The sequence below is a fragment of the Cyprinus carpio genome, chromosome B5 (assembly GCF_018340385.1).
Source record: "Cyprinus carpio isolate SPL01 chromosome B5, ASM1834038v1, whole genome shotgun sequence".
NCBI lineage: Eukaryota > Metazoa > Chordata > Actinopteri > Cypriniformes > Cyprinidae > Cyprinus > Cyprinus carpio.
Window position 1 is genome coordinate 15,772,604 of NC_056601.1, and position 15,961 is coordinate 15,788,564.

Here is a 15,961-nt window from a genome sequence, read left to right on the forward strand (position 1 = left end):
ACGAGGAGGTCTATCATATGATATGAATATTGTGTGTATGTGCCGAAAACCGCACAATGTACAATCGTTTACGCCCTCAAAAAATTCGATACCGCCCCCCACTGACTGATTTCTTTCAAATTTCTGCCAAGCCTTTTTACCATCGACCAAAACAAACCCACCCAAATATGTTCCCAAACTTCCTCCGCCAAACTTTTCCAACATGTTCTCAAAATACACAAAACAGTGGCAGTCATATTTTTTTGAGATACGCAAATGCCCCCATAGACACCTGTGGCACGTTGGACTAAGATTTTCATGTTGATAGGACAAATGGTTGCCTATTTATAGCCATTTTCCCTCTTATAGTGCCACCAAGTGGCCAATCCATGATATTTTCACTGTGACCTCAGCTTGAGCTCTTACGTATGTGTTCCAAGTTTGGTGAATATATCTCATTCCGTTCAGGAGTTATAGGCATTTTACTAAAAGTGGCCTTGCCCCCTTCGAACGTTTTGGTGTCCCTTTGCGACGGTGAGTCAAAAGTTCAACATTTTGATATTCACTCTCCAGAGAATCTTTCTGCACTGGTTTTGTTCCGATCGGGCGAAAAACCTAGGACTAGTTCACAAAAGTATGTTAATCACCATATTTGTGTTCTATGTGTTTTTATTAGCCTCTTTGTACTCATGTGTGAAGATACTGTGGAGTTAGCTTAACATGCTAACTCCAAACTCTACTGGAATCAGTTGTGAGCCTAACCTCTTATGTACCACTTCAGCTATATGTTGTAAAAAGTTCCTTCTAATGTACAGTGCTCCAAATAAATCACTTATAAGGTTGTTTTTCATGCCGCATTAAAATAGAGTTGAGTAGGCAGTGGACAGTAGGGAGTTCACTATATTTTGGAATAGAGCTTTTCAGAATTTTATAGTAGGAAGGACTGCTAGGAATGCTAGGAAGGACTGTATTTAGTTTGTATGTCATGTACAAACCAAGTGATCAATGACAACAGAGCTTTTAAAAGTGGCAGGATGTATTACCCATATAGTACATACAGTGCATGTTATGCAGCTCAATCTCATTTTCATTTATATTTATATTTCATTAATTAGGGGTTCAAGCGCGTAGCACTGAAACCCTATTGTAATTGTCAGAATGGTCACAGATGAGCAATTTCCACGTAAAACTGATCGTGCAGACCAAACCGTAAGTCATAGAGACAATGAAGGAAAATGGAAAATGGAAGGGATGGTAGTACTAACACCGCCTACAACGTGACCAAGGCTCGCCCAATCGGCCTGACGGGGACGCTACAGCGGTCGAAAGTACGGAATCACTCATAACTCCTAAACTGTCAGTCGCAGGCCCAAGTGTCTTATGTTGTCAGATTTGATTGTGAACCTAGCAAAAGTTTTGGGTATTTAGCATATTGCAAAAAATCTTTTTTTTTTTTTTTTATTACACTGAGGTATTTTAGCTATGATTTTCAGTACTGAAGAAACATTTATCCTACCTCATGTGCCTCTTTCAGAATTGCATATTACAATATCACTTTTACTGTTTTTACCATATTTTTTGAGAAATAGCAAGAGTATTATGCTTGTATGCAATTCTGAATTCATTGCCCTTGCAGTACATTCAGGGATTCCCTTCTTCGTTAAGAAAATTAGGTGGCAAATTTAGGTTTCTTTTGGTGCCTATGATGCTTTAAATTACTGCATCTGAATGCAGTTTGCTAGGTTTCGGTTACACAATAAAAAATAAATGTCCTTACAATTGGAAATGTTTCAAGTCATTACAACATTTACTTTTACACAGTTTGTGTGTGTGAGTGTGTCATTTTATTAGCATTAAAGCCGGCCGTGACCAGAGCCACTGGCAATCCACTGTACAAAACGGTAGGTCTGCTATAGCTGCTGACTCAGTCACCCGTTTCCTCAGTCAATTATGCACATAATCTAAGTAATGAGATTTCCAATGACATGGGTGAAACATTAACCCTCTGGGCTTGCCTACTGTTGCAATCACAGCTTCATAACGCTCACTTATACTGCAGTGTAGTGTTACCTTCATTATTTACCACAGGTCCTCAGAGATACACTAATGAACACACACACACACTGAATTCGGTATTTCATCATGCCGTATTCCTCTATTTCAAAACTCAGGATTTTTTATGTACTATGTGTATTATATGACTTTTTCATTTCTTCATTTTAGGACATGTTATTTTATATGTGACCCATTGTGATTATTTAATTCAAGAAGCAGATGAGTTTGTTTCTTTATCAGAACAGATTTGGATAAATTTACCTTTACATCACTTGCTCACCAATCACCAATAGTCTGCAGTGAATGGGTGCCATCAGAATGAGTCAAAACAGCTGATAAAAGCATCACGATAATTCACAATTAATCAACACAACTTCAGTCCATCAGTTAATGTCTTGTTAAGGATAATTAATATACTAGAGTTGTGTGGATTACTTGTGGATTATGCTATTTGGACTAGTTTGACAGCACCCGTTCACTGCAGAGGATCCATTGGTGAGCAAATGATGTAATGGTAAATTTCTTCAAATCTGTTCCAATGAAGAAACAAACTCATCTACATTTTAAGCCATTTTTATTTTTTATTTTTAGGTGTACTATTCCTTTAATGGCAACTTTACATTACCATAAGTGAAAGACACTTGTGCCTTTCAAACGGACATTTCCACTTTAATTATATCATTAAGACCCTACACTGTTCAAAAAACAATACCATAAAACAAAAATATAAATAAAAAAAAGAATATGCATATGGAGGAGAAGTAGAAAAGGAGCCACTTAAAATGAAATATAATGAGAAAAACACATTTTCAGCCTGGGATACTTTTATTGCACTCTTTGAGTTCATGACAGTCTTAAAGCTGCTTTACGTGATTTCAGAAACCTGCCTGACACCACTTAAAATTAGAAATGCAGAATAGTTTTGGATGGTGTGTTGGTGAGTCCTTGTATATATATGCACTATAAGAATATTATATCAGAATATTATAACAGAACTGGCCAATCCTGTAGCTCAGTGTGCTCTCTGTTTCAGCTTTATTTCAGTTAATGAAAAATAATTTTTAGTTTGTTTTTGTTAACAGTGTTTTAGATTTAGATTTTTTTTTTTTTTATTTAGCTATTCCTTATGTTGCTAACTCAAATCAGGACTGCATTATAAAAGGAAGCCCAACCTATTACACACATTAATCCTGATGTTTTTTCAGTTCCTTCACCTGGAAAAGACACACCACACTCATCTCTTATGTAATCAATCAGCGTTGGACAAATGAAATGGACGTGTTCACTCAGACCATAATCACTGTGACATGCCAACAGTTACTGATAAATGTTTCTAGCTCAAATCCTACAGTTTTGTGGCTTGAAGTGCTACCAGGCAGCCAAGCCCTTTGTCTGTGCTGGATCAATAACATGAAAAATTGTCTGATATTTTCCTCAGGCTGGAGTTTCAGTATGGGCTCATCTTATCAGTTCCACAGCTGGAGGGTGTTTGTGGTGGTGTGCGCTCTCCCCTGCGTCTGTGCCGTGGTGGCCTTAACATTCATGCCAGAGAGCCCCAGGTTCTACTTGGAGGTAAGGAGTGTGTGAAATTAGGTGGAGAGATAATTCATTATAGTTTTGGTTGCGTTTGAAATAAGAGTAATTTACAAATAGAAAATGGGCAAAATCCATTTCAGATGCATGTGGCTGCTTTATTGTTAACTGCATGTTTCTAAAAACATCAGTTTATATGACTTGAACATCTGAAGAAACAGCCTAACTTGACTTAAGGGAACACGACTCTCTTTGAAGCTAATGACGCGTGCTTGTCGTGACTCCCTACGCCCCTCTTTTAGGCCTGCCGTGGCAATAGAGGTGGGCGGCTGTCATCTAGCCCTGCAGTTTCCACTTAATCCAGTTAATCTCTTAGGGATTTTTCTGCTCTATCCTTTCAGGTGGGGAAGCACGATGAGGCCTGGATGATCCTCAAGCAGATTCATGACACAAACATGCGAGCGCGTGGACAGCCCGAGAAAGTCTTCACCGTGAGTAGATTCGCTCACTGCGCTAACTTTAAGCTGCTTAGAGCACCAACCATGCTTTAAAGTCACTAAAATTAATACATGATTGTCTCATCCTGCCCTGTATGTGGGCTTCACAGATGTTTCTGGTGTCATTTATTGAGCTGCTTGGTGAGCAGCCTAGTGATGAAGATCAAGCTGTCATCCAAATTAGACACTCTTATACCTCCCTAAGATATTCTCTCTCTTAAAAGTCAAACTTAAACAATACTCACATTTCATTGCATTGCATAACAAAAATTCTGTAGAATAGCCCATATAGACTGCAGGCAAAAGTGGACCAAATCTGATTTGAGATCTTTTTCTTCAAACTTTTCACCAATTTACACTTGAATCTGATATGTAGCGAAAAAGAAAAATCTGAGTTATAAATCATTATTGAGAACTACAGTATGCCTTACAGTGTGCACGTAACTATAGTAACTGGTGTTTTTTCTTGTAGGTGAACAGAATTAAGATCCCAAAGCAGATCGATGAGTTTGTCGAGATGCAGGCTGAATCTGGCAACATTTTCTCAAAAGTGATCTTCAGAATAAAGACTGAGCTTCATGGGGTGAGATTCATGATGTGTAACCTTTCAGAAATAATATCATCTATGTAATCATTAAAATAAATTATAGAATACTTGTGAAAATTTTTTATGATTCAAATAAAAATTATTAAAACTCCTTCTTCTGTCCTTCCAGATTTGGTTAAACTTCTTGAAGTGTTTTAATTATCCAGTGAAAGACAGTACAGTCAAACTTGCCATTGTGTGGCTCACACTGTCATTTGGGTGAGATCTCTTATCTGTGTGTATGTCTGTCTGTCGTGCTGTCATTCTCTCTGTCTATCTGTCTGTCTGTCTGTCTGTTGTTCTGTATGTAGTTCTGTCATTCTGTCTGTCTGTAGTTCTGTCTGTAGTTCTGTCATTCTGTCTGTCTGTCTGTCTGTTGTTCTGTATGTAGTTCTGTCTGTCTGTCTGTCTGTCTGTCTGTCTGTTGTTCTGTCATTCTGTCATTCTGTCTGTCATTCTGTTTGTCTGTCATTCTGTCTGTCTGTCATTCTGTCTGTCTGTTGTTCTGTCTGTCTTCTGTCGTTCTGTTTGTCTGTCTGATGTTCTGTCTGTTATTCTGTCATTCTGTCTGTCTGTAGTTCTGTCTGTCTCTCCGTCTATCTGTCTTTCCATCTGTAGTTCTGTCTGTTGTTCTGTTTGTCTGTCATACTGTCTGTCTGTCGGTCTGTCGGTCTGTCTGTCTGTCTGTCTTCTGTTGTTTTGTTTGTCTGTCTGTCTGTCATTCTGTCTGTCTGTCTTCTGTTGTTGTTCTGTCTGTCTTCTGTCATTCTGTCTGTCTGTCTTCTGTTGTTGTTCTGTTTGTCTGTCTGTCATTCTGTCTGTCTGTCTGTCTTCTGTTGTTCTGTCTTCTGTCGTTCAGTCTGTCTGTCATTCTGTCTATTGTTCTGTCATTCTGTCTGTCTGTCATTGTCTTCTATCGTTCTGTTGTTCTTTCTTTCTTTCTTTTTTTCTGTCGTTCTGTCTGTTATTCTGTCTTTCTGTCTGTCTGTAGTTCTGTCTGTCTCTCCGTCTATCTGTCTTTCCATCTGTTGTTCTGTCTGTAGTTCTGTATGTCTGTAGTTCTGTCTGTTGTTCTGTCTGTCTGTCGTTCTGTCTGTCTGTCTTCTGTTGTTTGTTTGTCTGTCTGTCTGTCATTCTGTCTGTCTGTCTTCTGTTGTTGTTCTGTCTGTCTTCTGTCATTCTGTCTGTCTAACCACTTTCATTCTGTTTAAACTCAACCACTCTTAATGTCACCATCAACAATTATCTTCCATCCTTCCTTCCTTCCATCTTCCTCTATCTCTCTCTCGTTCGTTCGTTCTTTCTTTCTTTCTTTCTTTCTTTCTTTCTTTCTTTCTTTTATTAAAGAACTCAATACTTCTGCAGGTATTACGGTTTATCCGTGTGGTTCCCTGACGTCATCAAACATCTTCAGGCCAATGAATACGCCTCCAAAGTACAAAGGCATAACAATAACGAGCGCATTGAAGACTTCACCTTCAATTTCACCCTTGAGAACCAGATACACACTAATAGCTTATTTATCAACAACAGGTGACTTATTCAAACACTTATGTAACAGTAATCTTCTTTTATTGTACTGATTCTGTGTATGCCTGCATAGTATCTCATAAATCGTTTTTTTATTCATTCCTCAGGTTCATAAGTATGAAATTCAAGTCTGTCACTTTCATCAATTCCACTTTTCACAGCTGCTTTTTTGAGGATGTGACATCAGTTGGATCTTTCTTTCGCAACTGCACATTTATTGAGGCTGTCTTCTATAACACCGGTAAAGCAGTCATTTATTTCTGAACACAAAACAGACCACTTTTTCACAATTTTACCACTTTGCTGCAAGCCTGCGAATACTTGACTATCGCTTTCTACTGTGGTTTAAATCTCGTTAATTAATTCATTTGACAGATATTGACGACTCCAAACTGATAAACACAGACGTCATAAACAGCACATTTTACCACAACAAAACAGGCTGTCAAATGACATTTGAGGATGATTATAGTGCATACTGGGTCTACCTCGTCAATTTCTTGGGAACACTGGCGGTTCTGCCCGGCAACATTGTATCTGCACTTCTCATGGATAAAATTGGCCGCTTATCTATGTTAGGTGAGACAGATATTTCATTTTGTTGCAGGTTGTAACACTTTGCAGATATATTTGAGATTCATACTTTTTTAAATGTGTGAAGGAATAGTTTTGCTGTAAAAAGTCTGTGTTTTGTCAGGGTTTTCCATGATTCTGTCTGGTATCAGCTGCTTCTTCCTGTGGTTTGGCACCAGTGAGTCAATGATGATTGGGATGCTGTGCTTGTACAATGGCCTGAGTATTTCCGCCTGGAACTCCCTGGATGTTGTGACAGTAGAGCTGTACCCTACAGACAGAAGGTGTGTTTGTACTCATACATAATAAAATATGCTAACAGACATGCAACAAAGCTGTTTAATGATCCCAAATCCTCAAAGCCCATTAAATATCAATGTAACACCAACTTTTTACCTTTTTCTCTTCCATCCTCCCTCCCTCCACTTCTCTATTTCAGAGGAACTGGATTTGGCTTCTGTAATGCCTTGTGCAAGCTAGCCGCAGTGATGGGAAACCTGATTTTTGGATCTTTAGTGGGCATCACCAAAGCCATCCCCATTCTTCTGGCCTCCTCAATGCTCGTAGGCGGAGGTCTGGTGGGATTGCGACTACCTGACACCAGGTCAAATGTCCTCATGTAACCCTTGTGTTGGAGGTCTGGAGAAACTTAAAAGGCTTGACTTAACCCTCATTCCTCATTGTTGTACACTGTGTACTTATATTGTGTTCATAACAAGATACTTCTCAATTAGGCATCATTACATTTTGACATTCTTTAGACTTTCTTTGCAATAATAAAACTTCTGCACCTTTATACTGTACAGTTCATTTAACTAAGACCTTCATGTTTCCTTGTGGCTTTTAGAGGTTTATAATGGCCCAGGAATGAATGTGAGCATAAATATTAATGTCCCCTTATTAAGACTTGAGAAAAACAACCTATTAATGAGCAATCCAAATCTGCTGCAAGTATGCAGAGAGGATGATCAGATATGCCGAAAGCTCAGCACAGCTGCATCACACCTGGCTGACTGAATCCTGAGAATTACTAAAGAGATGAGAGACTGAGACCAGTCTACAGGTAACCAACTTTTTATTCAGTTATTAGTTTCAGGATTTGACTACACATAGTGAAAACATCATCCAGATATGCTATCATATATTTCTAATGAAAGAGAACATGGTTTTGTTGTTGAATCAATTTCACTGAGAATTGAGTAAGTTGATGACGAGGTTAACCCCTACAACAACCCCCCCCCCCCCCCCCCCCCCCCCCCCCCCCCCCCCCCCCCCCCCCCCCCCCCCCCCCCCCCCCCCCCCCCCCCCCCCCCCCCCCCCCCCCCTGTATTTATTTATTTTTTTAAACAATCAAGCCTTTTGCATATGTACTCCAACCTCTGATGAAACAGGCCACAACTGTGCACTCATGCTCAAAGTACATGTATAAAGTTCCTCTGGCCATATTTATATATATTTGAAAAAAAAATCCTATTTTGTGCTCTGCAGATGTTTTGTTCATATACAGTGGAGTCAGTATATTTTGTTCATAAGCTTTTATTGCAAGCCTATTTGATTTCATATACAACAGGCGTGTGTTATCGGTCTTGTTCTGCCAATTTGTGATTTGTCTAACAGCGAATGGCCTTTTGAAACTGTGCCTCTCCTACATAAGATCATCATCACGTATGAACTTGAGGTGGCTGCTGTATTTGATATCATAGAGTGTGTATCTGCCAGGGTCACTCATGCAAACCATCTTACAATCTGACAGAAGGACTGATGAGAATCAGGCTGGCGATGTCCCAGAAAGCCTCTTTTATGTACAGTGTCAAAGACTCATCTTGTTGACATGACAGGTTTGTTGGTGCAGAGGGAATTTAGAGGGCCCGCCTCAACATATGGGGTCTACAATCTGTGGAGAGGGGAAGAGAGATGACACATGATTCATTTACAAGTTTCATTTTCAAGCCAAGTGAAGAAAATTCTGTTTTGGTTGCTTTTACAAAATGACTTAGATATTTAAATATAGATTTACATACAGTACACTACCATTTAAAAATTTGTGGTTAAAATAATAAAATAAAAAACAACAAATAATACTATTAATCATCAATGAATCAATAATATCAACAAAATCGACAGTAAAGACACAATGTTATAAAAGTTCTCTGCCTCAAATATATGCTGTCATTCTGAACTTACTATTCATCAAAGGATCATTTGAAAAAAAGCGGCACCAAATCGCCATATTAGAATGATGTGTGAAAGATCATATCACACTGGGAATTCTGCTTTGGAAACACATAATGTTAAATCTTATGGTTAAGCTTTTTACAATCAGTGCCAAATACAGTTCTCTGAACAACATACATCAATAGTATTACTATTATCTAGCTTTGCTATGTTTTGAGAGGTCTACAATAAGATTTTTTTTTTTTTTAGAAAGTTCTAAAAAGATTAGAACCTTTTATAGGACCATTGATGTTTTTCATTTGATTTGGCTTCCAACTAACCAAAGTGGCTTAATGCTGTCTCACTCTCAGCAAAGCTATGCAGTTTCTTGAAGGCATTATTTATAAATGAGATTATAAATGATCAGTGCTGTACAGTCCTTGATCTAAGCCTGTCTTCATCTGAAAACCCTTTTTTAATTTATGCACATATTTTAATGTTAACATGCTGTCTGAAATGTGTGTACTGTATGTTTGTGAACAGTACAAACTGTTTGAGTGTGTATATATCTGTGTATGGGTAAACGGTAAATGTGTGCTTATTCATGTATATTTCGTACATTTACAGTAATCCACTCACATGCTGAATACTGTGTGTAAACATTTTTGGGGACTGCAGTGGATGAATCTATGTACACCGCTGAAAGTGTTTACTGTTCATCTGTCATTGCAGCACTGTTCCTAAGAACCAGCCATCCTGAGATATCACTGAACAAAACTGCATGTATTAAACTTTTAGGGTCTGTGTGCTCAGCTCTCCAGAGAATGTCGCACTGTTGTATGTTTTATGGCAGAAAAAAAAACAAAAAAGAATAAAGCTATCATATTTTGTGAAGGTGATACAGATGTGCTGAAGAGTGTCTGTACCTAATATGAAACAAAGCTTATTAGAGGAAAATATGCACAGACTGGACTTACTCATTAAACAAAAACAAAAACAAGAAAAAAAATTCAAAAATGCTGTCCAAACAAACACAAAACAAAACACATGAAAAAGCATGTAGCAACTGATCTGAAACTTTAACTTGACATAATTGACCTAAAACTAGTTTAGTTATATAAAAATGACTTCAATGGCTAAATTTCGGCCAGAACTTCTGAAATTTTCTCTACACAGTGATGGATATGAAATGACAGACTCGGATGACAGTTTGATGAATGCAACGTAAGTAGCCTATAGGCTACAACTCCTTAAAAACAGAATTTATTAGCCGCTAGTTGAGGAGCATCATCAGCCCATGACAACATTCTGACTTTAACACAGAGTGAACACAGAGGACACCTGATATCACACAAATATCACTGAGAAATCTAACACTACTTGCATAGACGATTTGTCAATAATGAGGGCAAATTTCCCAACTTTAAACCCATATTATGATAAAGTCTGTGTTTTTTAAGTGTAGTACAACACTGACATCTGCAGGAGGTGTGTTGCTTGCACCTAATTCAGGACACTTTTACTCTAAAATGAGAAACCCATCTCTCACATTTGACCTTTTCTTGGAATCGTGTATTAAGTAGTAAACATAGGATCTATGAAATATGATACCAGTCGAAATACATTGCATTGGGCCAGATCTTATGGATAAGTATAGGAAATGGTAAATTCATGAATTTCTGTCTTGTTATAATAAATGTTATCTTGATTTAAATACATTTTAATTACTTGCTTTGTTTTCTAATCACTAGACTTATTCATTGATTGTTACTTTTATTGATTGCATTAATCTACATTTTAATTTAGTATTTCAGAACACTTTTGAAGAATTAAGTCACACTTTGAAATATCTGCATGTTATTGCATTAGTTACCTGCACACATTATTATTATTATTATTATTATTATTATTATTATTATTATTATTATTATTATTATTATTATTATTTTGTAATTAGGCTACTTTTAATCTGATCCCAATGTGAGGATCAGATGTCAGTTCACACAGTTGTTAGAATAACAGGTGTTTCTATTGTTTTATCTATTGTTTAATAATAATAAATTTAGGCTATATTTTATTTAGGCTATTTATTTATAATTTGTGGTTTTATTTGTGTTGTTTTATAGGCTAATACAATGTCATTTAAAACGTAACTCACTTAAAAAAGTCTTAAAACGTATAAATTAATATTTGTTTTTCCTCAAGTCAAGATTGTTATCTAATAACAGAATCGCTCCCCTTACTACATTAGTTTACACAACAAAGCGAAAGCATGAGCTCAGGTAAAATACTCTTAACTGCACCGCGAGTGAGATCGGGGTGGCGTCGCGCGCCACCAGGTGGAGCCGCGCATTCAGTGTCAGCGCGGAGCTTCAGCGCGAGCTCACGGGGCTTTTATCAGGTTGACAGGCTAAGGAAGAGCCGCTGTAACCGAAAGCGCTTCAGTGCAAATGGGCACGCCGTTTTGCTGGGAACCAAGGCTATGATTACAGGAGCACATTTTGTTTTGCTCGCTTGAGAAAAAAGTCTGTAGTAAGTATAAGAAAGTCCGAGCGTAGTTTATGGTGGAGGCTCAGCAGAGTTTCAGAGGAAGCAGGATGTACCATGAAGACGGCGCAAACTCTCTCAGACCACGATATGGATGTGAGTAGAGCCACTTTACTTCATATCAGTTATGAAACTACTCTTTAAATATGAATCTAAATAGATTTGAGTGTAAACTGAATTTGAATGCACTGTACTGCCCTGGACAGTTGGTCAGCAAGAGTAGCTGCCACAGTAATCTGACAGCTATCAGTGGAGTGGGTGGGTGGTTTGGTGTGCACATGTACAGTACATGCACATGTACAGTACATGCATAATATTGAGGAAATGTATTTCCTCAAAAGTATGAATATACATGTAAATGTTATATATAAATATGCAATATTTGGAAGCACACTGATGCTGACCTGATGCTTTAAAAATGAGTTCAATATGAGCTCATGTATTCAGGCAGATTTTGAATAATATTTTTGACTTGAATAAAGCCAGTTAACTTTTAGGTTATCTGAACTAGCATTTTTAGAGTGCATGAAATGTGTGTTTTAATATTCCAGATTTTTGAGCCTGTCACTAGTTTTATATAACATTATTATATAAAAAAAATCAAGGTGTTATACCTGCAAGGGAGTCATTTAAAGCAATTTAAATTTATATTAATATTTATGACTGAACTGACTGGCTTGTCCAGTAAGAGGTAAAGTAGAAATGTGTGAAAATTGTAAAATTTTATATTTCTGTCAAACCCACTTCCCATTTTTTGATCTAGAAGGTGATGTGCTAATGATAACTTCTATGAGACATTGCACAATGAGCCATTACAATGTCTTCTGGTTCTGGGCCTTACAGAAATGCTATATTAACTATTTTGTCTATCCAGTGTCAGATCCCTGAACTTTGTCCTTATGCCATGTCCTTATATTATGTTGCCCCAGAGAGGTGTTTTTGTATCTTTGGCATTAGATCTCATGCTGTGGCCTGAGTAAAGAGAAGCTCCATAAGAGTTTTCTCCAGTTAAACATTACCTCTGCCCTTTGTAAAAGCACCTGACAGTCTGTACAGTGCAGATATTTGAGGAATTCTGTTCAAGGAGTTTATCTGTGCAGGTTTTATTAAACACACATTGCACCATGCTGGTAGACATGGTGTTTTACTGTGTGTACATCTAGAATGACGAAGAATGGTTAATATTGGCATAAACTGCTAGTTGGTTGTGTATCAGAACCTGTTAGTTAAGTCTACCATATCAAATCAAGGTTGAGAGATGAACTAGCTAACTAACTTTTTGCCAGCTCATTATATGAAGTTTACTTAACTCTCTATCAACACTGGCACAGAGATCACATTCCAGCTAAACTGCTGACAAGGCCACTGGTTTCATGCTGCTGATTTAATTTATTAATTAATTTTAATTAGTTAATTATAATAATTATTAAATTAGAATTAATTAATTTTAATCTATTCATTAATTTTATATAAGGTGTTTACATGAGCCTTTTTGTTATTAATTGCCTTTGTTATTCACAAAAAGCAGATTTTTGGAATTGGGACAACACATTTTCATGCTTCACATATTCATTTAGCTCCAAAAGCTAGTACAACTATACCCTGTGTCTTAAAGGGATACTCCACCCTAAAATGAAAATTTTGTCATTAATCACTTACACCAATGTCGTTCTAAACCTGTAAAAGCTCTGTTTGTCTTCAGAACACAATTTAAGATTTTTTGGATGAAAACCAGGAGGCCTGTGACTGTCCCATAGACTGCCAAGTAAATAACAGTGTCAAGGTCCATAAAAGGTATTAAAGTCATCGTCAGAATACTCCATCTGCCATCAGACGTGCAATCAGGGTTATATGAAGTGATTGGGAACACTAATTTTAAGTGAAGAAAACAAAAATAACGACTTTATTAAACAATTCCTTTGTCAGCAGTCTCCTCTGTGTCTCTCCATATCACCGTTTGCTGCGTATACTCTTCTGTATCATCTGCGCCACAAGGATGCGCTGTTTTCTTTCAAATCAAAGCTAAATACATGTAGAAACAGCGCATCCTTGTGGCTCGGATGATACAGGCTCGGAACATACGGTGATATGGAGAGACACAGAGGAGACTTTGGAACGACACTGGGGTAAGTGATTGATGACAAAATTTTCATTTTGGAGTGGAGTATCCCTTTAAGCTGTTTGCTTGAAGATACCCCCAAAAGTTGGACCAAAGTCTGCATCACAGTGATAGATGATAGATATCATTCAAGACAGATTTAATCTTGAAAGTAAGCATACAGGAAATGACATCATCTCGTGCAAGGAGGACTGAAATGGCCTACACTGCATCTCATGGTCATATGAGGAAGCTGTGGCCCATATTGATATGAGAGATTGGATGACCTCAGTTTACAAACAGACAGACGTTCACCTCACAACCGCTATAAGTGTGGTGCGGTTGCTGACACAGTTTACATTACTGTTCAGACGTTGGGGTTGGTAAGATGTTTTCGAAGGAAGTCTCTTATGCTTACCAAGGCTGCATTTATTAGATCAAAAATACAATAAAAACAGTTATATTGTGAAATATTATTAAAATGTAAAATAACTTATTTTTTTACATTTTAATATTTTTAATTATAATTTTTTTCCCGTTGTGGCAAAGCTGAATTTTCATTACTCCAGTCTTCGTTGTCACATGATCCTTCAAAAATCAAGAAACATTTCTTATTATCAGTGTAAAAGACTTTACAGTCACTTTTGATCAATTTAATGCATCGCTGTTGTTTAAAAGTCCCCAATCGTTGGTTACTGAAATGTGCCTCTGTTACTAATGTTGCCACATCAGATCTTAGTCAACAGGCTAAATCTACCCACTGATGTTTCCTCAAATGGCTGATGAACTTAAGATTGCTGATGAGTCTTTCCTTGTTTATAATATTTTAAATGCAGACGCACTTTTGTGAGAACCCATTTTTGTTTTTGTGTTTTCAAAATATCGGGGTTATTGTCTGTGGGACAGATTGAGGTGATAAGGCTGACCTACGTAATGAAACCCCACAGAGGTTAACTGGCAAGCCTGAGCCTGTGCGTAAGGGTTAGAAATTTGCAGTGCTGTTTGCCATCACAGAACTGAATCTCATTTACTCGAACAAAGACCAGCATGGGACTGTGTGTCAGCAAGCTTAATTATTACTAGATGAGTGAGGATCGTGAAAACACTTGGACGCAGTCTTGTGCTCTGTCTGATTTTATCACATGTAAAATTGAGCTTCTCATTTCTTGTCAGAGCATCACTCGTTCTCTTTAGTTTTCTTTTAAACTGCACTGGTCTTTGTTTTCATGCTGTTGCCTTTTTTGTGTGAGAATGGATGTGACCTACTTTACCAAGAGTCATAATAAGTGTCATATTTTACTATTTTATTGATGTTTCAACTGGGCCCCACCAGGCTGTGTAGAAGATGCACTATATAATTCAGTCAAGGGATAGGCGATTGTATAATCAAATAACTTATTAAACAAAGTGACGTGAGTGCCGCTACATCTGTGAGTAGACTGTTCTCAAAATCAATCATGAGCTCGGTGGTAAACACTACAGGTTGTGAACTTGGGTGCTGCTTTCATAGATGGTGTTTTGATGGTGAGATGTGGTTGGCAGTTAATCTATTAAGTGTGTCATGTTGATGTGTTGTGTCACGGCATGTTGATCATCTTGCACAACATCAGCTTTGCACAGCTTCACTAACTACTCCAGAACCACTGGAGTAGGCGATTTGTGCTCTATTAATTTGGTCTGTTATGATGCTCTATGTATTTGATTACTAATGCCTGTGTAGTAAACATTGCACACAGAGGACAAAAAAAAATGTTCAGCCTCAACTCTTAATCGTCATGTGTGTTAAAATTTGCAAAGCGTACCAAATTGAACAGAACAATATAAATGCAAAATATCCACGGTATAGCAAAATCCATATCATGAAACAACATAATACCGGTTGTAACGGTCATACCAGTATAGTGCCCTCCCCTACTCCATGCTATTAAAATAAATGCTTAACTAAGATAAAAAAAAAAAAAGTAATGATGCCCTTATAACACTGAGCTTCAGTCACATTCAAAAATGTTTCTGCATTGAATAAAATCAAACTGATATAAAAACATTTATATACAAACATTTATAAAAAAAAAAAAAAAAAATGTAGCAGAAACACACTTTAATGCAAAACAATTTACACTACTGTTCAAAAGTTTGGGATGAGTAAAGATGTTTCTTTTTGTAATAAAACAGTACTTTTATTGAGTAAGGATGCATTCAGTTGATCAAAGTGACAGTACATTTATTTCAATCAAGTTAGGGTTAACACTAACTGTCACAAAACACATTTTTATTTCAAATAAAATTATTTTAAGAAAGACGTAAGGATTTGTATTTCAGTTTTGCTGAACCTATTTTTCATCAAAGAATCCTGAAAAAAAAAAGTGTCACGGTTTTTACAAATATATTAACCCTTAACTGCATACCGTC

General features: G+C 37.2%; 2 protein-coding genes across 2 annotated transcripts in view; both read left to right on the plus strand.

Moving 5' to 3' along the window:
* Window positions 1-7,986, plus strand: part of sv2ca (synaptic vesicle glycoprotein 2Ca) — a 34,531-nt gene extending 26,545 nt beyond the window's left edge. Inside the window, 9 exon segments of the mRNA XM_042723399.1 lie at window positions 3,473-3,606; window positions 3,969-4,058; window positions 4,537-4,647; window positions 4,781-4,869; window positions 6,016-6,183; window positions 6,288-6,421; window positions 6,556-6,759; window positions 6,878-7,037; window positions 7,193-7,986. Of these exon segments, the coding sequence (XP_042579333.1) occupies window positions 3,473-3,606; window positions 3,969-4,058; window positions 4,537-4,647; window positions 4,781-4,869; window positions 6,016-6,183; window positions 6,288-6,421; window positions 6,556-6,759; window positions 6,878-7,037; window positions 7,193-7,376 (1,274 nt within the window). The 3' untranslated portion in view covers window positions 7,377-7,986.
* Window positions 7,987-11,273: 3,287 nt separating this feature from the next.
* Window positions 11,274-15,961, plus strand: part of iqgap2 (IQ motif containing GTPase activating protein 2) — a 53,047-nt gene continuing 48,359 nt past the window's right edge. Inside the window, exon 1 of the mRNA XM_042724609.1 lies at window positions 11,274-11,550. Within this exon, the coding sequence (XP_042580543.1) occupies window positions 11,469-11,550 (82 nt within the window). The 5' untranslated portion in view covers window positions 11,274-11,468. The remainder of the gene's footprint in view (window positions 11,551-15,961) is intronic.